The sequence below is a fragment of the Miniopterus schreibersii genome, assembly GCF_964146895.1.
Source record: "Miniopterus schreibersii genome assembly, chromosome: 3".
In the NCBI taxonomy this organism is placed as follows: Eukaryota; Metazoa; Chordata; class Mammalia; order Chiroptera; family Miniopteridae; genus Miniopterus; species Miniopterus schreibersii.
The window spans coordinates 99,228,382-99,252,140 of NC_138103.1; the positions used below are offsets into that span (position 1 = coordinate 99,228,382).

Genomic DNA, 23,759 nt, shown 5'->3' on the forward strand with positions numbered 1-23,759 from the left:
TCACCCTTCGAAAAAACATTAAAAAGAAAAACTTTTACTATCACTTCCATCGCTTTCCCCACCCACCGATCAGAAACAACACGTCTCCGCTCTGCAGGACGGCAGCTGTCCCCTAACCTTTCCCTCTAGTTAATCAAGTACAGAGAGGTCCGGAGAGGTGGCGGGTGGCGGGCGTGAGTACAGAACACAGAAGTCACAGTCCCCGCAGCCTGGCTCTCATATCAGAAAGCATCTTAAGATATCAGTTTGGAACGCCATTTTCCATACGTCCCTACCTACTGACTCGGGATTTTTTTTGAAGCAGGGGAGCGATAAACACAGCAGTCCTCAGGGTGGCTGCCTCTGCCAGGAGGCAGCGTATGAGAGCGCATGCACAAGCCGCTCGTTCTCGGGGGGGGTCACAGGGTTCAGTCTATCGCTATGCTTCCTAACTCACACGGACTACATGCACACAGCTTCTGCGCATCAAATAGCTCACACGGACTACATGCACACAGCTTCTGCGCATCAAATAGCTCACACGGACTACATGCACACAGCTTCTGCGCATCAAATAGCTCACACGGACTACATGCACACAGCTTCTGCGCATCAAACAGCTCACACGGACTACATGCACACAGCTTCTGCACATCAAATAGCTCACACGGACTACATGCACACAGCTTCTGCACATCAAACAGCTCACACGGACTACATGCACACAGCTTCTGCGCATCAAACAGCTCACACGGACTACATGCACACAGCTTCTGCACATCAAATAGCTCACACGGACTACATGCACACAGCTTCTGCGCATCAAATAGCTCACACGGACTACATGCACATAGCTTCTGCGCATCAAATAGCTCACACGGACTACATGCACATAGCTTCTGCGCATCAAATAGCTCACACGGACTACATGCACACAGCTTCTGCACATCAAATAGCTCACACGGACTACATGCACACAGCTTCTGCACATCAAATAGCTCACACAGACTACATGCACACAGCTTCTGCACATCAAATAGCTCACACGGACTACATGCACACAGCTTCTGCGCATCAAATAGCTCACACGGACTACATGCACATAGCTTCTGCGCATCAAATAGCTCACACGGACTACATGCACACAGCTTCTGCGCATCAAATAGCTCACACGGACTACATGCACATAGCTTCTGCGCATCAAACAGCTCACACGGACTACATGCACACAGCTTCTGCGCATCAAATAGCTCACACATGCATATTATACGTAATATAAACAATTCTTTCCCAAGCAAATATATAAATATGCCACAATATAAATGACTTTACTGACATGATCATGAATATGCTTATTTTAACGGAAAGCTGAAAGTAGCTGGAATACTCATACTCAAAAGGCCGTGAGTAAGCCCTGCTGTCTCTAACGCCAGCCAGTCACGAGCCGGAGGAGGTCGTGTGTGGTTTTGGTCGCCAGCAGCCTCGGCAGCCTCGCGGGGCTGAGTCAGACGCCCTTTGCCGACAGTGAAGGCGTGCTGGGCTCCTTGCAAGAGGCACGGTGTCAACAGTCCCATGAGTGAAGCGCTGGGTCCTTCCCCGCTGGCTTTCTATTATAAACTGCTTTTTTAAAAAAATCAGCTCACTTCTCAAAGAACACCAGGGTGGTGGACCATGCACCCAGGAGACGGGCAGGACTCACAGACGGTTGAGGGTTAGTTACCGGGAGCCCTCCAGAAGCCAAATGAATCCCCTGGGAAGACTCAGCAGTCCCGCTGCTCCTTATTACACACCCAGAACGCTCGCCAAGGCTGCTTTTGTACTTGAACTTGTGAAGTCTATCAGGAAAGACTTCACCCACTCCAGCAGAGGGAGGTCCAGAAATAGCACCGTCTGGTCTATAAAGAGGCGCATCTTTCCGGCACAGGAGTCAGTGTGTGCACCCACTCGTAATTATCCTTCCCAAGCAGCCACCCGGTGCCTCAAGACGGGAGGACGGCCAGGATTCACTGTGTCACAACCTTGGGTGATGCCTGGGGATGGCTGCAGGTTTTAAGAAATACAAATGCAATGCTTGTATTGGTTTTTTCGAAGGGGAAAGCAGCCATAACCAATCACCTCCTTGGTTTTACACAACTCATGAGTTTGTTTCAAACACATGTGAAAGGGAAGCTTTTCCAAAAAGGAGTCTTTTCCAAAAGGGAAGCTTTTCCAACAAAACATGTTCCCCTTTTACAGAAACTAGAAATAATATATGTCATGGGCAAATCTGGTATTTCTTTAGTTCAAGATAAAATTACTGGTTTACTTCTTGACATAAAAAAGCAAGAGACAGATTGTACGCGCCTTTGCCACCCTACTTCTACGTCCAAAAAATGTTGAGATGTCTAAGGGAACCATCATTAACATTTTAGATATTTATAGTTCTAACCTCCTTAAATGGGCTACCTCGGGATTTTTGACATCTCTCAAAAGTTTGAAACAGCATCCATTTTTATGATGATTTAAGAGGATTTCATAAAATAATGGGGGAAAAAGAAGACACGCGGGGATCAGTGTGTCTATGGTTCTAGCCAAGCTCCACGTAGCTGTGGGACATCAGATATGTGACCTAACCTTTCTGTGTTTTAAAGTCATCATCTGTAAAATGAGGATACCAATGGCTCCCACCTCACAGGATTATTGTGAGGATTAAAATAATAATAATGTACCCAAGAACTACAGCAGTGACGAATACTTAATAAATACTTGCTTAATGGTAGCTATTACTATTGTTAATATTTAACAGGTAGAAGACTATGTGTGTAATTTATGGTCTCTGAAGATCCCTCTTAAATAGTGCACTTCAGAGACCAGCTCAGAATCATCCATCGCGCCGGGGCCACTGTAAAAGAAAGCAGGGCAGGGCTGGAGGGACGGGTGTGGGATCCTGGAGGCCAGTGCTGGTCATGGAGAGCACAGAACATAGCACAGAAGAGGAGCTGGGGGTCCAGGATCTTCACTTTACTCAAAATAACCCAAAGTCAAAACAACTTTTCATATCAGAAAACACCCAATCTACCCATTATTCCCAGTTCCCAATGATCTCCTACTTTTGAGCACACAGTTCTTACAGTCCAACCTACGGGCATGTGCACCTTCTGCCACGAGCTCGCGGAGGGCGAGGCTGGCAACCATCTATTGCCTGGGTAGCTGCTGTGCTTACGCTCCTAAGTGAGAATGACAAATTCGAGTTCACCCCGGCCCTTCTAATTACGCTCCGTCCGACAAAAGCTTCTACATCTCTGCTGACAACACCGTGGTCAGGAGCCACGCGTGCTACTGAAGAGAAACCAAATGTTTACTTTATTTAATTTTCATTTACTTACATTTTAAAAGTCAAATGTGGCTAGTGGCTACCATGCTGGACAGTGCGGGTTGGTCAAGGGGGAACGGTGTCAGTAGCACTGTATTTCGGGGACCCTAAAGGAAGCCTGGCCCTGCCAGGAAAGAGCGCTGGCCCGACCAGAGCTGCGTGTTCAGGACAAGGCACAGGCCCTCATCCCAGCCGCAGGCCCAGCGAAAGGATCCGATCTCCTGTCCCCTCCACCAGAAGAGAACCTCTCCTCCTAATGCCGACAGTGATTCTCACATGCCTGAGGGGCATTTTCTGCTCTTGGAAAAAATAAGATTGGCTGAAAAGAACCAGATTATAAAAGAAAGAAGAAGAAAAATAACTTTATCCAGGATAATACCTAATGCCCCTCGGTCCTCTGAAGAGAAATACTGACTTTTGGCAATTTTACAAAATTACGTAAAATCAAGAGTGTTAGACTATAGGTTATTTTAAGCTGTGTTACAGGCCTTTCTTCAGTAATGTTACAGATGTGCCATGGACAGGTCATTAAAATGACTCAATAAATAATTAAAAGAACCATTACACAGAGAGAGTAAACCACACTATCCATTTTAAATGAAGGAAATAGACCAAAGCCACTGCAAAGGAAACAACCGTGCATGGGGTGGAAGTACACCATCCCCCAGCACTTTAAAAATAATACACTTCACTTTCTAAGAGAGGAACAGAGCTGTAACATCGATTGCTTCAGAAATACCACTGTACTGCCTCCATGAAATACCACTTTACGCAGGACTCAAAGAATGTCACATACAACACCACCATCTTCCTTAAAGAACTCACAATATCTAACCCAGTAAGATCAGGAATCTCTCCGGATACAAATAACTGTTTTCCTGGGACTCTGGCTACAAAAATTCACACTGGAATTTCACCCGAGAAGATCTCTCAAGGACTTTCATGAGCTGGTCCCGTCAGGGCCTGCTTCCCACAGGAAGGATTCCGGTGAGACTCTAGTAACCAGAAGGCGACTAACTATCACAGCAAAATTTCAACTCTCATATATTTAAATCAAATCCTTCCATATCCCAAGTGGAAAAGCTGTCATTGTGTGTACCCAAAAAACAAACAAACTGTCGTACTTTTTCTTGAGCTAATAATAATACGGCGTCGAGTTGAAAATGAACACCAGAAAATCAGAGATCACCTCCACGCTTACCTCGACCACTGTGGTTTCCGCGGCTTTGCACATGGGCAGGTTGAAATTCCGTGCACTTTTCCTGTATCAGGGGATGGGACATAAGGAAACAAGACCAAAAATCAGAAAGCGTCTCCTTCAGCTTTAGTTACAGGCTAAAAGAATTTCTATACACTAAGAATCTGTGAATCTGCTTGGAAAGAAGGCATCGTATCTTCTGTTAATAAAGTTTTGGTTTTTTTAAACATTTCTTATTGTTTCAATTAAAGTTTTATAATTATTTTACAAATGAAAACAATATGATACCCACTTCAATTATATAATTTTCTTATAGGGTTGGAGAAAAGAGGGTCTATTTTTCATGCTCAACATACAGATTTTATACAGAAAAATAAAATGGATATTAATAAATCTATTTAAAACTAATTTCCCTGAACCTTTTAACTGGGACACTGCAGCAAGTACTGCATATGAGAGGGTACAGTCATTACGGGCTCGATTAAAGAGAAGCCTGTTGCTGAAATTAAATGAAACATTCACTGGTAATTTGTGAGTGACCTATAAAGATCATCCTGAAAAACCAATTTCTAATGAAAGTTTTGAAAGTACAACACCCACATCAGAGCAGAGTATGAAAATTTCAAAAAGGTCCTAATTTTGCTGATAGTTCCTAAATCAATGCACTTCCTCTAACCATAAAAATGTAAATATCTGTCTGTTTCTCAGAATCTAAGTTGATAGAAAATTTTCTTTGGTAAAGGGAAATAAGTCACAGCCCTGTCTACCAGCGTTTCCAGCCACCAATGTGTATTTCCCTTGGACTGAAGGGCAGGTGCCAGCACAGGGGCGTCCTGTGTACCTCCACAGGTGTCCTGTTGGACTCTAGAGCTGACCGGTGCCAGCACAGGTGCGTCCTGTGTACCTCCACAGGTGTCCTGCTGGACTCTAGAGCTCCAGCGTCAGAAGCTCCAAGGCAGGGTGGCCGCAGGCGGGGCCTGCAGGGCCCTCCCACTCCAACAGCAGCCTGGACAGACCCCTGCACCAGCTGCCCACGATCCTAGAAGTCAGTATCTTAAGAATCTAAGTGACTCGACCACTAGTGATACGCGCTCTCATCTCACATCAAAGCTTAATGTTTATGTGAACCACAGGCATAAAGTCTGTGCTGAGAAGAGTCCCTGGGCAGTCTCCAGATGCCGGAGCCAGGCAATGAAGCACGGGATAAATTCGTGGAAATATTTTAAATAATTCATTTCCCTTTGCTACTATATAATTTCATTCCTCTTTCTTTAAATAGCAACTGGACTTTGCAAACATTATGCCAAAGTGTCAAGTGTGGTAGACATGATGCAAAACGTCTTCTGCAATGGCCAAAATTAGCTGTGATTTCAAAATCTGGTTGAATTCAAGAAATCAAACACAGTATTAATATTGTAAGTTCTTCAAAAGTGAACAAAAGCAACATGAGAGTGGTCACTGAGAATTTAACTGTGATTGCACAAAAGCTGCATTTGGTCAAGATAAAAAATTGCTACCTAAAGTGGTAAATGATGATGTTATGAGAAAATGAATGATTTCTGTAAAGCTAATAGGTGAGGTTTTAATACCAAACATTTTGAAAAACTTTTTTGGAAAACTTTATGTGTATATTGAAAGGTGACATAATTTTTGAAAAACAAGTATGTAATCTATAAATCCAAAATATTAAATACTTGGTATTCAGCAAGCTTAAGGTAATCAGAAGATCCTAAAACCTATTAAGCATATCTTTGGCCATCCAGTTAACGAGAATGAAAGTTCAGCATTATTAAGGTTAAACAACTCTTCAGACAAGACCTTCATAAGCATTTCCTAGTAGCGGCAATAGCACCGGAAAAGACCTGACTTAAGTCATTAGTAGCAATATCTTTCCAGATTATCAGAGGAACTTGGGCATTTTAAGACAATGCATGTAAATAACAATATCAAAAGTAAATATAATTGTGTGCTTTTCTCATGTTTTCTAAGCATGTCAATATTGTAACTGGTCTTGGCAACTAAAATACACAGAGGAAAACATAATTTGTATGTGACTAAAAGCAAGGGTATCTAGATTCAGAGTTAACAAGCTGGGCAACATGGACATCAACCAATCAGAACAGACTCCCATAAGTACTCCATACCCGCAAGACTACTGTACACACACACAAGCTGGTATGCTTGATTTTAAGCCATTTTTAAAGAAATTTTTAAATACCAAACACGTCAAGATATCCATTTTGTAATCATAATTTAGGAAATATAAAACTATTGAAACGCATCACATTAATCTTTTTGAAAACCATCACACTACCTGAAAATTATGTTTCCTGCTCGGTCTGCCTTCCAGGCTTTCACCAAGGCAAAATCCCCTGTAATTGCTTCCTCCAAAATAAAATGTTGACCTTTGAACTCTCTCACCTGCAGGAAACAAAGAAGGTGCCACTAGGTATTTGCACAGGGATGAGCTCTGATAAAGGCAGATAAGAGGGCCCAGGCCTAGTCGGGAAAGGTCTCTCAGAGAGAGAAGGAATCTAAACGGAGACCTCAAGGCTGAGTGTGGTAGGCGACTGAGACTTAGTGAAAGGGCTGGAAGGGGGAACTGAGGGAACAGCATGTGCAAAGGCTCAGCGACCACGAGAGCTTGGTCAATCTGAGGGATGGGGGTATAGACTGTGTATGTCAGTATTCACTTTATTACTTGCGTGTAGGTTATGTACTGAACATGAAAAACGGTCCCCCTTTCCCTGTACCGCAGAAAAAACTATACAATGTTCATGAAGTGGCCGATGTGTTGCTTTTATATATGAATTAGTTATAAAAGCCCACTCATCTCTCCTAATTAATCTATAATCACCTGTTGAGATTTTAATTGGAATTCCTAGAATTTGTAGATGAATTTGGAGAGAAATGACATGCCATATCATCCTACCTATATGCATATGTTTTGAAGTACTCTTTTATCTCTTTCAATAGTTTTACAGTTTTCATCCCAGATACTTTGTATATATTTTTGAGGTTTAGTCATAGGTACTTCACAGTTTCTGATGCTACTATGAATGTTGTATTTTATCCTATTACACCTCTCTCCTGTCATCGCTGGTCTAATAGAACGCTGTTGATTTGTGTATGTTTATTGCCTTTGATTCTTCTATGAATGGAGGGGCGACGGGTGGAGAAGAGAAGCAGCTTAAAGCAAAACTATGCTGCGTTATTGAAAACGTCAAAGCTGTGGTCCATCCATCACTACACAGGTTTGGAGCCATTTAAAGGCAGAACTAACTCCATTCCTATTCCTTCTGCACCCTCTAGTGGACACACTGCATGGGTTTTATAGAAACTTTGGGTACATTCACTTCTTTAACCATGGTTTAAAACGGAAATTCTTTCTTAAACAACAGCTTCCTTAAAGACATTATCACACCTGCCTGCTAGAAAAGATTAATGCATTTACGGAATCAGTGATGAATGAGGATCTTATTTAATATGAACTTAGACAAATTATATAAAAGGTATTTATAAGTTGCACATCAATATCTAGTTTTTTAAAGGATGTTATTTGAGAGTCATTACCGTAAACTTTCAACGATAATGCTTACATATGGAGTACTTTACATACAGATTTAGAAAAGTACATATAGATCTAAATATATGCTAACCCAGGGGGGAAAAATTTTTTTAAATGGCTTTTTAAAATTCTAATTATATAATTCCCTGATGGATCTACACACCAGCAGTTGGTGAGTTTTAACTATTACTCTAATATTTTTTTAAAGGTAAGAAATTGGTTTTGTCCAACTAGCTATTACACTCCCTTGAAAGAGTTGTGCATTTCATGGTCTCAGCTTCATCTTCCAGTCCTTTTTCTTCCATCTACTCTAATCAAATTTTTACCACTCCAGAAAAATCCTCTACTCTAGAAAGCTCTCTCTTTAAAGTCACCAATGACCTCTGTTTCTAATCCAAAGGTCACTTCCCAGTACTCTTTACCCAGCCTCTGCACACTCTGTCCCATTTGCTCACACCCTACTTTGTAAAATTTTCCATCTTTCAAATCACCAGACTCCCCTGGGTTCCCGCTTCACTCACTAGACATTTCCCAGTTCTTCTTTCCTGCTCCTCTGAGCTTCTTCTCTACCTTTGAATGCAAAATAGGTGTTCTCGCTCTGCTCCCCAGCCCTCGCCACTCATCTAGCCCCATCGACTTAACACTACATGCTGATGCCTCTGGGTTTCCATCCCAGCTCTAAACCCTCCCCAGGCTGGAGCCCCCTGAGCACCTTCTCTTGGAGACTGATGGGCGTCGTAAACGCACCAGGTCCCTGACAGCTCTTCACTTACCCCCATGCTCGGCCCATCTCAATAAGCAGCATACTTGATTCCCCTCTTTTCTTACACCCACCATCAACCCATCCGTGAATCCTGTCGGCTTTGCTATCAATATATATACCAACTCCAACCACTTCTCACAAATCCCACTGGTACCACTTTACATTCCCACCTGGATTAATACACAACGGCCTCTAATCTCTTTCACTGCTGCTGCTCTTGGCCCCTGCAAAAAAACTCACCTCCCTACAGCTACAACTTGCCAAATGTAACTCAGATCACATCACTCCCACCAACTTTCTGTTGGCCGCTCACCACAATAAGTAAAATCCAAACTCACGTGATCTGGCTCCTGCCTCTCTTCAACCTCCAATCTTACTGCTCTCTGCCTCACATACTCTGTTCCGCGCTCACCGCCCTGCTGTTCCACACACAGGGCAAGCCTGCCTCAGGACCTTGTCCTACTCCTTCCTTCTGATGAGGGCACAACCCTATGATCTTTGCCTAGTTCATTCTCCCATTTTATTCAGGTCTCTACCAAATGTCACTCCACAGCGAGGACTTCCCTGACCCAACCCAAAGCACCACCTCCCTGGCCACTGATCACCCCCTACTTGATTTTACTTCCCAGCATGTTCAGAATTGACACGTGTGCTTGTCTATTCAACCCCGTCAGTTCCTCCACTGCAGGGGGACTTGGTCTAGGCCCCCCTTTTCCACTGTACTTAGACCAGTTCCTGGGAAAGAAGAGGACCTCAGTAAATGTCATTGAATTAAGGATTTCACTCACTTCTGCTTCCTGCAATAAGCAAGGGAAATAAAGAGCTAACAACAGTTGTTTCAAGAAATTATCTGTCCTATTCCTAGGAGATCCAAACAAAATTACAACACTACTAGATTCAGGCACCTGACTCCAGGCAGAAATGAAGCCAGATATTCAGGACAGAGTCCGGTGTATCCTTGCCCTCGCAGGGTGAGTTAATGCTAGCAAACTCCCAGTGCGCTAATCCAATTTTCCTGGGCGTCTTTATCTATACCACTAAGATCCATTTTAACAATTAGGTGCCTGCCTTTTACTTTGTCAAGAACTTTTAAAACTTAATTAGGCAGGAAAGAAAGGAGCAAGATAGAATATTAAAAATGTTAATAAAAGCCGAGTCAACACAGGTCACCTTGAGCAGAGAGGCAAAGCTCCAGATGAAGGACCTGCTCAGAGGTGACACTGGACAGCAGGCCACACGTTTGATGACCTTGCATCTTCCCTCAGAAAGGGGGTGTGTAGCTCACACCTCCACAAGCAGGAAGGTGAGAAGGAATCACCCCTTGATTCTAAGTTTTCACTTCCCTGGAGATACACTGAGCATTTCTGCAGCCTGTGCTAACTTTCTTGAGCCATGTGGGCAGGGAGAAGGGAGAGATTCTAAAACCAGTCATGAAACATTGGCCTGTGTAAGCTTAAAAGTGATGCTAGAGTCTGAGTCGCCTCAAGTATCTAGAGTTCTATTCTTTTCTAACATGTGAGTGAATTACCAGCATCAAGGCCCAGCACTTTAAACAAAACAAAATAATTGTTTAAGGCTCAAGTGTGGCCAGTGTACAAAATGAAGGCGCTAACATGAACTCCCCATTCATTCCACTATATAATTATATATTTTTTAAGATTGTAAACAAACTTGAGATTTCCTTGGCTTTTTCGCCTCCTTCAATCACAGAAGAGGCCTGAGCGTGAAGAATTAATAACAAGTTTATCAGACAGCTACTCTATTTTCCACATAAGCATAATCAGCAATAACATAGGCTCCCACATTTGTAAAAATCTACCCCTAACATTAGTTCAGATAACGAATCTAAACTCACACGTCTAATGCAGGTTACAGTTTCTTCTCATTTACCTATTCTGGTTTCTCTATGTGATTCGAATTACTAGCAGGTGCTCCGTTTCAGCTGGAAATCATACCTAACATATTCACACTAAGGAAGGACAGGATCTGTTCTCTCAAAGGGTGGCTTTATACTTATTTCCCCAACGAGCCACCAGACCCTGTGCTGACAGGGGGTCAGTGGCACCTGGATGGATGGCAGGGCTCCTTACCTCCCTTGGCTTACTGGCAATGGCAACACTGCCATCCTTGTTGTACTTGATTGGTGCCCCTCCTTCTTGCACCAGGGTCCCGTATCCTGTGCTGGTGTAAAAGGCAGGAACTCCAGCGCCGCCTGCACGAATCCTCTCTGCAAGTGTGCCCTACAGGTGAGCAAACAACACACCACAGGTCAGTATGCACACCTGTGCACGTGGACACAGAGCGCTCACAGACACGTGCCTGTTCTCTAGAGGTTTACTGTTCCAAGTGGCACCTCGCATGGTAAACTGGTGTATTTCCCTAACAATATGTGCCAGGAGATTAATTTAAAACGATCACTGCCTCTCTGGACAACAACTTCTCTATTCCATTTTTTTTTTTTTTCATTTTTTTAATGTTTTTTTAATTATTGATTTTTAGAGAGAGAGGAAGGGGGAGGGAGAGAGAGAAACATCAATGGGTTGCCTCCTATATGCACTCCAACCCAGGACTGGGCATGTGCCTTGACTGGGAATCGAACTGGTGACCTTTCGGTGCACAGGTTGATGCCCAACCGACTGAGCCACACCAGCCAGGGCAACCTCTCTATTCTTAATCCACAACATGTAACTGCTTATACACATAATCACACTTTCAACTTCCATGTCTCCTGCTGGCTTCTTAACAACATGTTCAACATCAGTCTATTAGTACTATTTTTTATATATATATATGTGTATATATATATATTGATTTCAGAGAGAGGAAGGGAGAGGGAGAGAGAGTTGAAACATCAATGATGAGAGAGAGTCATTGATCGGCTGCCTCCTGCACGCCCCCTACTGGGGAATCAAGCCCGCAACCCAGGCCTGTGCCCTGACCGGGAATCGAACCCCGATCTCCTGGATCCTAGGTCAATGCTCAGCCACTGAGCCACGCCCAGTCGGGCTATTTGTACTATTTTTAAATGAGTTTTCAAATCTGAAGCATGAAACTTCAACTACATACATTAAAAAACATGAAATTAAATGTTGTGTTTTACTATGTGCTACATGGACTGAATGTTATCATTAGTCACAATAAGTGATTATAACAGAATAATAATGTATAACATTCAAACATATTTAGAATTTATTCTAAACCATTCTCATAAGTATTTTACCTACAATATTATCTAACTAAGGGGAAAATCCAAAGTACAACATATAGGTAAATTGGTTTTTAAAAGCCCACAGTACTTCAAATTTTGTTTCCGAGTAGAAACAGCTCTAGGCAAAGTTTCCTTGTCTCTTCCATTGATCACTGTCACCCCCCTCCTAGGTACCAGTGATGTCAAACCTGATTTCCCAGCTCTCTCCCACCTCCAGCTGCCCTGAGGGCAATAAACTGTGGCCCAGAACATTCCTTGGCACCCTCCCCACCGCTAAAAGCTGTGGTTACGGTCCAGCAACATCATGGTCACGCTGGGTAGCTAAGTGGCTAATCAGTAGTAAGAATTAGGTTAGGTATTAATGGCAGGGTGTTAATATTGTCCCAAAATGAAAACAATTTTCTACTTTAACTGGGGCTTAAACTCAAAGAACAGACTAATGATTAGCATTTCACACACTGACTCATTCAAACACGTGGGGTATTCCGGGGAAGGAGGGCCTTGTGGATTAACTGAAAACCTTACAGATAAACACTTTTCTATGCTTTTCAATGAACAGAGGTGACTCTACTCAGTGTTCGGGGTATTTTAAGCTAACAACATTCACAAAAACTCGATCCTCAAACAACCATAATTCCAGCCCTGGTGTAAAATGTCTTTTATGTCTACCCACCCTGAATACTTCACTCCTTCTCTGTGTCCCATTGGGCGAGGGCCTGAAAACAGAACGTTTCTGCAGACAGGACTTCTGCAGGTACCACCAAGGCCCCACCTCCAGCCCCAAAGGGGGTCCTGATCCCTGATGCTTCAACGCTCCCTCCTGACTCTCAGGCCACAGAACAAGTTTCCAGAACCCAGGTTTATTTACGTGCCCCTGAAATGGGGAGGGAGACCCTGACTTCTTTCAGCTTAAAGAGAGAATATAAAAGAAACACTAAGGAAGTCCCTCTCCCTTAAGATGCCCTCTGACAAAATAAGGAGGAATGCCAAAGATACACAAGGTTAATTTTCAGCAGCTCCAAAAACAAAGGACAAGGTGCCGAAAGCTACAATGTGAAGAGGAAAAGCGTATGCCGCGCACTGAATGATGTCCCCCCGAATTCATATAGGGAAGTCCTAACCCCAATAAGTGACTGCAAATTGGAGAGAAGGCCTTCATGGACGTCATTAAGGTTAAATGAGGTCATAACAGTAGGGCCCTGATCAAACAGGAGTAGTGTTCTTTTTTAAAAAATATGTTTTCATTGATTTTAGGGAAAGGGAGAGAGAGAGAGAAACATTAATGAGAGGGAGAAACATCGATCGGCTGCCTCCTGCATGCTCCCGACTGGAGATGAAGCCCACAACCCGGGCACAAGCCCTGACGGGGAATCCAACCGGTGACCTCTCGGTGCACCAGATGATATCAACCACCTGAGCCACAGCGGCCAGGGCAGGATTAGAAGGGAACCCAAAACAAACAACAAATGAACAAATAAAAATAAACAAAAGAACAAAAAATTGCTTGCTTTGTGATGACATTTCCCCGGAGACCTCTGATCCCAGCACTTACTCTGATGCAGTCAGCTTCACCCTCTCAGGCCTGCTCTCTCCTGATAAGTCTCAGCAAGACCGATTCCACACAAATTACTAATCCTATGAGTCATGAGCTGACTTTTAGGATAACCCTCAAACATTTCAGCAAATCCTTTTGCGTGCTTCCGGCATAATTTATATTATGGCGCCAAACTTTGAAATGTATCCTGTAGACTAGAGATTTTTATTAAAAATATACCTCCTTTTGCTGTTGCAAAGCAACAGAAAATATTAGACTCCAGCAATCAGCTGGTACGACCTACAAAACAGCACTGTCTCTGCCTCACCTGTCTCGCACAAAAACATTTCTAAGGAGAAAAAGATACATTTTAAAATAAGTTCGTATTGCCGAAGAAAAGCAGAGAATTTTCTTACCTGTGGTGTCAGCTCTACTTCTAATTCCCCAGACAAGTACTGGCGCTCAAATTCGGCATTTTCTCCCACGTACGAGGCGATCATGCGTTTTATCTGCTTGGTTTGAAGTAGAAGGCCCAAGCCAAAGTTGTCAACCCTAGATGGAAAAGGCACGCAGCTTACAACCAAAGGGACATCTGACAGAACACTAATTCACTTACATTCAAAAACACAAAATGGTATTAATTTAAAGGAATCCTATCTACTGGGCATTTAACCCACATTCTGTCCTAGTCCCCCACCCCCTAAAGAGCACTTCAAGGTGGCTATTCTCTTATTTTACAGTTGACAAAACTGAAGCTCAAAACATTTAAGTTATTTTTTCCCCCAAGATCTTGGGCAGTGACACAGCCAGTACTCAAACCCACGTCAATCCTACAATTCGACCCCCACCCCCTTTGGTTCTTTCCGCTGCTCCAAACGGATCCTGGGTCAGACAATGAACAGAGAGATGGGCTGGTCCTTGCCCTGCGCTTCAAGGGCATACATAAACGCAGTGGCGATGCCACCGTCCCTAACCTACGCTGGCCCCGAAGGAAGGCTTGGGTGGAGAAATTCTTTCTGTCCAAGAGCAGGATCAGGAGCATTCTCATATTTAAAAGACAGAACAGCAGACTCTCAAAACATGGACCCAATTATGAATAAATAGGAGCACTTTCCCTATATCCTAGGTAGAGAATAAATGAGATTATCAAGGAAAAAACAGGCAAACCTATGACTGCAACAGAGGGAGAGATGTGCTGAGAGTGGTCTGCATGAGAACCCAACATTCAGGAGAAAGGGGCAGAAAAAGTCAACCAGAGGGTGACACCAACTGCCTTGGAGGGGGAAAGCCGGTTTTGAGAGCAGAGTAGAGGTGCGGAGGTGACGAGGGAAAGAGGCAGACGGGCAGGCTGGAAAACGTATAGGCTGGCTGATGGGATCGGGAGGCCTGTGCTGAGCCTGCCAGGAAGGGCGGGGAGGGCGGAGGCAGGCCGGGCTGTGCCCACCCTGAAGCCACAGCAAGGAATGAGGACTCGTCCTAAGGGTGTGGGAGGCCCTGCGAATAGTTTTAAGCAGAAAATAATGGGGCATATAATTCACCGGAGACGTGGAGAGGAAAGGCAGGGGGATGGGTTAGGAGTCTTCAAACAGTCCTAAGCAGCAACGACAAGGGTCCAAACTAACAGCAGCAATGGGAAGGGGAAGGAGGGGACAAACCAAGTGATATTTGGGGAAACCCATTCGTAAGACTCATTGGCCATCCTGACGAAGAGGAAGGCCCACCCCAGAACTCTGGCCCTGGAGTGGGAAACAGTGGGAGGGTGTAAGTCTGATGATCACAGTGACACCCGCTTCGTCTGACCAGAAAGGAGGGAGAAGGTACTTGAACGACAAGCCAGACGTTCCTCCTGACCTTTTCTCCCACCTTCACTCCACTCCGATCCTCACGCACACAAGCGGCTGGTCCCACTCAGCTCCCCTTCCTGGTTCTCAGCCTGTATCACTTCCAAGCCCGGGACCCCCCCAGGCAGTCCTGACACCCGAGTACGTCAAAGTAATCCCGGGGACAGGTAACCGCCAGCCTTCTTCTGAGCTTGTTTCATACTCCTAGCTTCCAATTCCGAACCTGGCAGCATTCCCACCCACCCCTGTGGGTACAATACACAGCCACACGACTTATCACTTCTTTCAGAAGAAAACTAGAGCCTAAATAGCAAGTATTTGCAAGTGGACTTCTGCCACAGGGAGGATTCCCTGATTAATAATACACTCGTCCACTAGAGGGCTCCAAACACTGAGGGTCTCGGTGTCCCTCGGAAAATCAGTTCTTACCCCGCTCTCATACGTATAAGGCCTGTGTTTGGTTGGTTTTTTAACCTACTCCTAATTAACACCTAAGTAGGCCTTCAGTTCTCCAGGCTAACAACTATTTCCTTAAATTCAGCTCCACCTGTAGCCTACTCCATCTCACCTGATGGCAGCAGCCCCATCCTTAGAGATCTTCAGTATAAAACTAAGGGGGTGATCTTTGACTTTCACATACTATCAGGACATCCTGACTCTAAGCCTTTCTCTCTCTCTCTTCTGTTTTTTGTTTTGTTTTTGTTTGCTTTTTAATATATCTTTATTGATTTCAGAGAGGGGAAAGGAGAAGGAGAGAGAGATAGAAACATCAATGATGAGAGAGTCATTGATTGAGCCCACAACCCAGGCATGTGCCCTGACTGGGAATCGAACCCCGATCGCCAGGATCCTAGGTTGATGCTCAACCGCTGAGCCACGCCCGGCCAGGCTCTCTCTCCTCTGTGACCTACACCATCACTTAACTAGATGCTGCAGTAACCTCAGCTTCTACTCCTGGCCCCTATGATTTATTCACCAAATGACAGCCAAAAATGTAGGTATAAAATAAAATGTCCGGTCCTGTCACGCTCTGCTCAAACCCTGCAATGGTACTCACTCAGAATAGAAGCAAAGGTCTCTGGGGCGGCCCACGAGGCCCCTTGGGATGGGATACCTGGTCATGTCTCTGACCTCACTGCCCCCACTTCCTTTGTGCCCCACCTCTGCCGGCCTCCTTACAGCCACTCAAACGCCCAGGCACCCTGCCTGGGGTCCTGCACGCTGGCCTTTCTGTGGCTCCAAACTCCTCGCCAGGTAGCTGCATGGCTCACCCCCTCACTCCCTCGAGTATCTGGTCAGCGGCCTCTTCCTGAGTCCCGCCTTGACCACCCCACCTTATACCAAAGCCTCCCCATTGGACATAAGGTCCGCAAAGGCACAGAATTCCTCCTGGTTTGTTCACTGTTGACCCCAAGCACCTGGTGGCATATACATCTGCTGAACACGTGTCAAGTGAATGTATTGCTCGGTTTCGCTTCCCCTCCTCACTGGCTCCTCTCCAACAAAAATGAGAACCATCAAGTCCTTATGCCAGATATTTTCTATTCCCCACCCCTGCCCCTGCATCCATTCAGCCTGGGATAGCTGATCTGCAGGACTGAATCCTGGGCCCCTTGCCCTCTGGCTTCAGGCTGGGGTCAGCCACTTCTGATGGGGTCCAGCCAACGGAGGCACCATCAGGAGGATTGGGGTGAGAGGAGAATAAGGATTTGCATCCCTGGCTTGCTCCCAGGCTAAGCTGCTGCGCACAGGAGAGCCCTCTCTCTAGAGTTTTGTCCAGGTCCTAACCGCTCCTCCCCTCCTTCCACCAGGTCCTGGGCTGCTGAGCCTCTGCCAGTCTCCAGGCTGTGTCAGTCCTCATATTGCTGTCCGAGTCCTGACCATTCCTTTTAAACAGTCCCTTTGCCCGGCCGGCCTGGCTCAGCAGTTGAGCATCAACCTATGATCCAGTAGATCATGGTTCGATTCCCAGTCAGGGCACATGCCTGGGCTTCGGGCTCATTCCCCAGCAAGGCGTAGGCAGGAGGCAGCCAATCAATGGCTCTCTCATCATTGATGTTTCTACCTCTCTCTCCCCCTTCCTCTCTCTAAAATCAATAAAAAATATTTTAAACAAAAAAAACAGTCCCTTTGGTAAACTTTCTTCAATTACCCAATATGAGAGCACCACTGCTATCCTCTGGAGCCCTGTTTAAATTACACCCTATCAATAAAATAACCCACGAAGGTGGATAGAGTCCATTTGCTTTCTGTTGCATTAAATACCTGACACTCCCTCTAAGCACACAACTTCATACCATAAACCAGAATATCGACCTAGGAATTTTTCTAATCACTTTTTCTTGGGTCTCTGTTTGGCTTTTCAACCCAAACTCACTTGAACTTGGCGCTGTTTGGAGATGACCTCTCTGTATTTGTTGATCTTGGCCCTACAAACCAAGTGTATTTGCTTTTTGGTTTAGTGTTTTCTTTCTTCTTTTTCCTTTACTTTGTTTCTGGACTAGGACCTGGCATGGTAACCAAGATGCCCAGCCGAGGCTACTACCCAGGCTACTACCCTGGTCATACAAAAATGAAAAAGGCAAGGCGCTTACTCACAGTGTAAGAGAAGAGAGGCACTTATGATCTTCTGCAAATGAGGAACACACTAATGTTCCTAGAGAAACATGTTAAGGCATTTTGCAGCTTTGCAGTATGACGGCCTTTCAGAGCGACCCTTGCCTGCCATTAGTAACCAACAGGACAACTAACGAGAGGGTTCACCTTTTCCTGCGCACAACAAACTCAGGTTCCAAACATCTTAGTGGTTAAAGAAGTCTAAATCCAAGAATCAAGTAAAGAGATACATTAATATAAAGCAAAAACTATTTCATGGAAGATATCAGTGTTCTGCAAATATTTATGAAACTGATTTTCGTTTTCTGAAATCTAACTGGCTATTCTTATCAAAGTGAAACTCTAATAAGAATAAAGTTGCACCCGGGCTGCATAGTTCAGTTGCTTAGAGTGTTGTCCTGATATGCGCAGATTGTGGGTTCAATCCCCGGTCAGGGCACATACAAGAAGCAACCAACGAATAAGTAGAACAACAAATCGATGTTTCTCTCTCTCTCTCTAAAATCAATAAAAATTTTAAAAAAGAATAAAGTTGCAACCATGTACCAAACTGAATTTCTTGTTCACTCTCATTTTAGACATACTTAAATCTCATTACACAATTTATATTCACTCTGATAATATCAAGAGTATTAAAAGACAAGACAGTGCTGTATTCAGATATATGGTTAATTTATGACATAGTTATATGGGAAACGGGAAATCTTCTATAAACTGAGCAGACAAGTTCAAGTGCATGCCCCAGGACGTGGTTGCCCCTCCCAGACAAAACCACCAAATCTTGGGGGATGCTTACAATCAGCGAAGATGGCCTAGATCCCCCCACTGAGTCCAGCAGAGCCCTCCAGAGACTCAGCTGCCTCAACAAAGGGGAAGCAAAGGGAAGGAGCGCTGCTCTTTGTACCCACAAGAATGGTAACCAAAAACAAACTTGTCCTAGGAAGGAAGAGCATGACTGCTATAGCACACCCTTTCTTTCCTTGGCTCTGTGATTTCACTGGTTGATCTGTAGTGTGTTGTGAAACTTTTGGTTCACACAGGCTTAGAATTCACATGTTGAAGTCTTCCAAAAAATCAATGAAAGGTGCATTCCTACTTTCCTAATCAATCCCCATCAAAGTACTGATCCATCTGAGTGATCCTAAGGGAAGGTTTATGTTCTCTAGACTAACAGGCACTACTCCACACCCAGGTAAGTGGTACCTCAGGGCAACAGGTCTTCCCAATCATTTAAAAACAAACAAACAAAACGAAACAATCAGGCGCCTGAGCTTTGTGAAGCTTCCAATTCAGGCAGAACTTTCATAGAAAGAGCATTTTCTAAGGAGGAAAATAATCATTACTCCTAATCCCAAGTTTTCTCCAGATACCCAACCACTCAAACCATGTCATTAGTTCTCTGATGAAGCAATGCTGAGTTTTCCTCATTTATCCGACTCAAATGGTCCAAACAAAGCCCTCACTGCTGCAGACGTATAGGATCTAGACTCCCTAATTAAGAGAATCGACTGCCCCTGAGCGCCTGCAACGTGCCTTCCCTGTTCAATCAAGCAGGTGATCAGTATCTGCTTTGCATCACGGATCTACCTATTACACCACCTGTAGGCACTGAGCCATGTGGAAAACCCAACAAAGTCCTGACTACCAAAAGTATGTTTAATAAATACAAAATCAGCTCAAAGGGCACTGGAAGTGTTTAGGAAATACCAAGTGACCGTGAATAAGCTACTTCTCTATTTACAGATGAGTTTCCTCTGTTGAATGAGGGAACTGGAACAGTTGATCTCTACAGTCCTGCCCAGCTCTAACTTCAGTGACTCTGAGACTCACAGGCTCATGAGCACAAGTAGGGGACAGAAAGCCACTGTAACAGGAGCGGCCTGCAAGGGGTGTCAGACAGAATAAATACAACTTGGGACGCGTGGAAAGGCTAAAACTCTCCGAAGAAACTCAGAAAGGGGCAAGAGAAGTCCTATACTTGGATAGGGCTTCTCTGAAGATACGTAGCTTGAGTCGAATTCTGAGAAATGGAGACAATGTGGATACACAGAGAAGAGGTGGGAGAACCTTCCGGATGAAAATAGTGACAAAAATAAACTCAGCAAAGGAAAAACGAGCATGCGTGTAGGATCCGTTTTTATCCTGAACGACCTGTGCTATTTATTCTAAGTCGCATTTATGATAATAGGCTAAAGAGCCAATTCAGCTAACTTAAAAAAATGTTTTCAGATCTTTCGTCTTTCATCCCTGACAGAGAGCTGATGATTTGTCATTTTGTATAAAAATAGGTTTTTCCTTTATCACTAAACATATCTTAATGCACATGTCATTCATTATTAAAGTATTACTGCTTATTATTGACCGTTTGATGCGCTTCTACTGTCTTAAGTGCCAGCTGCGTATTCTTCTTCTACCAAGAACAGCGACCTCTTTAACGATTAATGCTGTTCCTTACCTATCATCTAGAGTAAAGGCTTAACAGGAAGAAAGAACTTAAAACAGGTTTCAACTTGATGCCCACCTTTCTTTATAAATAATGATCTATAATAACATACAACGTAAAGGAACATCTCTAAATTTTTAAATGCAGGTTTCAATTTAAAGTATGTGTATTTCAACTTTAATAATATATTTGAAATTAAAGCAAAAGCACATCAGGTTAAGACATAAAATTATGCAAGTCTCCTTTACTGATGATTATGAAGTAGGTACCAGAAGTATTTGCATAACTGGAACCACCACTCCTGAGCTTGTTAAACGTTATCGTTTGATGTGGGAGGTACTGCTCACGTGAAGGGGGAAAGTCTTCATTTCACTGATAGACCCCGTTTCAATATTACGGGGAAGCGCCACCCCTTTCGAAGCAGCTGCCTCACAATCGCACGCACCCTGCGTTGTTGCTGACCGCGGTGAGCCCCTTGACTCCCGTCTTCAGTAAGGCCCCGATGAGATTCTCGGGAATGCCGCACAGCCCGAAGCCTGGAAGAAGCCGAAAAGATGGGTTGATGAAGAGAGCAATGCAGCTGCAGGCAATGCGTGCTATTCTCTTTTAACAAAAAAGAAAATGTGGAAGATCATTATTAGCCCTACTAAGCAAAATGCACAGGTGTACCTCAGCAGCTCAGTAAACGGACATAAGGCCGTATCCAAAGGTTTGGCCCCAACACACAGCACCCGACGTCACTGTCCAGTCCCTGATTCATGAGGATAAAGCCAAGTGAGTTGTGCGGATACAGCTACGCACCGTTCTTCCTGCACCTAACTGCGTATCGATCACCATCCCACTTTATAACCTACCCTTACACAGTCACTTTGTCAGGCATGTTTGTTTCTACATCTCAGTTATTTTGCAGAATTGGAAGCCTAGGCCACTGACTTTCTTTTCTCTACATTTTCCACACTTCCTCAAATAGTATTGGGTTTTAAATGGACACTGAATTACTGATCAGGGAAAGGGGAGGGAGGGAGGGAGGGAGGGAGGGAGGGAGGGAGGGAGGGAGGGAGGGAGGGAGGGAGGGAGGGAGGGAGGCAAGCCCTAAAAATAAGCCTAGATTCCTGTGGCCAAGGCCTAGAAACCCAAAGAAATTTATAAGAATCAGGCAGCAGGCTGAATGAGTGTGGGACAGTGGTTCTAAAAGACATTCCAAACAAAAGCAGCAACAGACCACGGGAGGCTCAACTGCAGTTCGATGCTTATTGCTCTCTTGGCCATAAAATGGGACAGGACAAAGGGAGTGGCCAGATGTGGGGGGAATGGGGTCGATGCAAATGTTTTAAGGGAAATGGAATTCCCCAAAATCTAGGGATCTTTTTAAAGCTACTGGTAAGACATCACCATTTGAAGTTTTAGCTTTTCAAAATAAATAAATTAAATAAATAAAACACAAAAGGAATGAAAAACTAAAAACAAAGTCCTAAACCTTGCTAAACTTTCAGGAAGAAGACACTAATAAAATAATAGATAACATAATATGTAATTAGTAAAATAAATTAAAGAACAAATAATAGCTAAGTAATACAATAACTGGTACTTCTAATCTACATAACTTTGCCACTGTGCTTTCCCTGCTTTGCTAAAAACATAAGGCTATTGTTACCGTGGAAAGGAAAACAACACATTACTCACCGCCAACCAGGATCTTCGCCCCGTCAGGGATATCTTTTACAGCTTCCACTGGATCTGTGTAAAACTTGGTATGGCGAGGCGTGCTGGTTGAAAAGTAGCAAACACGGCCCTAAAACATTGAAAAACATTTATAAGTGAATAATCATTTGGAAATATGTCTTTACATGTATAGCAATTTATTCAATTTTTATATATACAAGGATAATTTCACCATGTCTTCTCTGAAAGAGTGGGGCTGTAAGTAGTTCATCTTAAGAGTTGAATGAACATACTCTATCCGTATTATCACCAGAATCCCTTCGTGATCTATGTCTTCTATTATATAAGGAACAATTCTGTGATATCTGTGGCCACCCAAAAGTAGATGGCCAGTAGGCTAGCACTCAAATTCCCAATAATGGCATCATCAAGCATCAATTTCTTATAGTAACCTAACCTTCCATTCAGTCAGCAAATACTGAGAACCTACTACATGCCATCTGCTGTGTTATTTATTGCAGTCTAGTAAGTATTAAGACATGATTTCTGCTCTCAGGGAAATTAAGTCCAGCATGGCCAATACTACCCTGATCCAATAACGTTGGGCAACAGAATGCCCCCTAAAGGAACAAGTAAAGAACAGCACACAAAATAACTACCCCCCTGTGGGGCTTGGCGTTCACAGATGCTGTGGAAAAGTAGCAAATTGTTACCTGTGATGGAGGCATGGCTAGAATTACTGTTACCTCGTGAACTTTCCGTTTCTCTTTTTTAAATATGTTTTTAATGATTCGGGAGAGAGGATCACATTCAGTTTTAAACTGCTATGGCCTTTATATGTCATCCACAGTATGGACAGAAAAAATCAGAAAGTCGATACGTTGCAAGCAATCCCTCATAGTCAACATCTCTTTTTAGATTATATTTAAAATCACTCCTTTATTCTTGTCAAATATTCAACCTAACAAAAGGGAGTAGAGAGAATGACACCTGACTGCGGAGACACTGCCACCTTAACAAGTCCTTTGCCAATCGGCCTCCCAGACAGACATCCTGATGGGGTCGAGGTAACAGCATAAGAGCATTTCAATCATTCCCTTCTTCCTCTAACAACTCTGTTCAGAAAGTCTCTATTAGTACAAAAGCCTGTGTAGGAGAACTATACTGAAAGTCAAATGAGATTTGCAGAGGCAGAGGTCACACAGGTGACTTTTGTCCCTTTACGTTTCACCCGTGGTCAAGGTCAGGAAAGGAAGGAGGTAGACCTGGCAGGCTGCCCAAACACGGGGAAGTGGCGGCAGAGATAGAAAGGAAAGGCTCCTTACCTTCAAGTAGCAAGGAATTTTTAAATTCTGTTTTAAACACACACATACAAATATATTTTTTAATCTCGGAAATTAAAAGTTTGGAGCCTCAATAAACAGGTCAACAGAGCACAAAATGGAGTTGAGGAATCTCCTAGAAACAAGAGAAAAGCACACCGATACCTAATCCAAGCAATGCATTTTACAGGTCGGGTTTCTGAAGCTTAGGAAGATCTTGCCATTCACCCAACACTCCTAAGGCAAGACCAGGTCCCAGGTGTGGGCCTTCAC

At 43.9% G+C, this 23,759-nt stretch overlaps 1 protein-coding gene across 3 annotated transcripts in view; it reads right to left on the reverse strand.

Moving 5' to 3' along the window:
* OXCT1 (3-oxoacid CoA-transferase 1) overlaps positions 1-23,759 on the reverse strand; it is a 104,827-nt gene that overhangs the window by 75,346 nt on the left and 5,722 nt on the right. For all 3 annotated transcript variants that reach the window (XM_081133232.1, XM_081133233.1, XM_081133234.1), the window contains exons 2-7: positions 22,186-22,294; positions 20,948-21,038; positions 14,019-14,154; positions 10,951-11,100; positions 6,844-6,950; positions 4,533-4,593 (exon numbers count right to left, since the gene is read on the reverse strand). In XM_081133232.1, the coding sequence (XP_080989358.1) occupies positions 4,533-4,593; positions 6,844-6,950; positions 10,951-11,100; positions 14,019-14,154; positions 20,948-21,038; positions 22,186-22,294 (654 nt within the window). The remainder of the gene's footprint in view (positions 1-4,532; positions 4,594-6,843; positions 6,951-10,950; positions 11,101-14,018; positions 14,155-20,947; positions 21,039-22,185; positions 22,295-23,759) is intronic.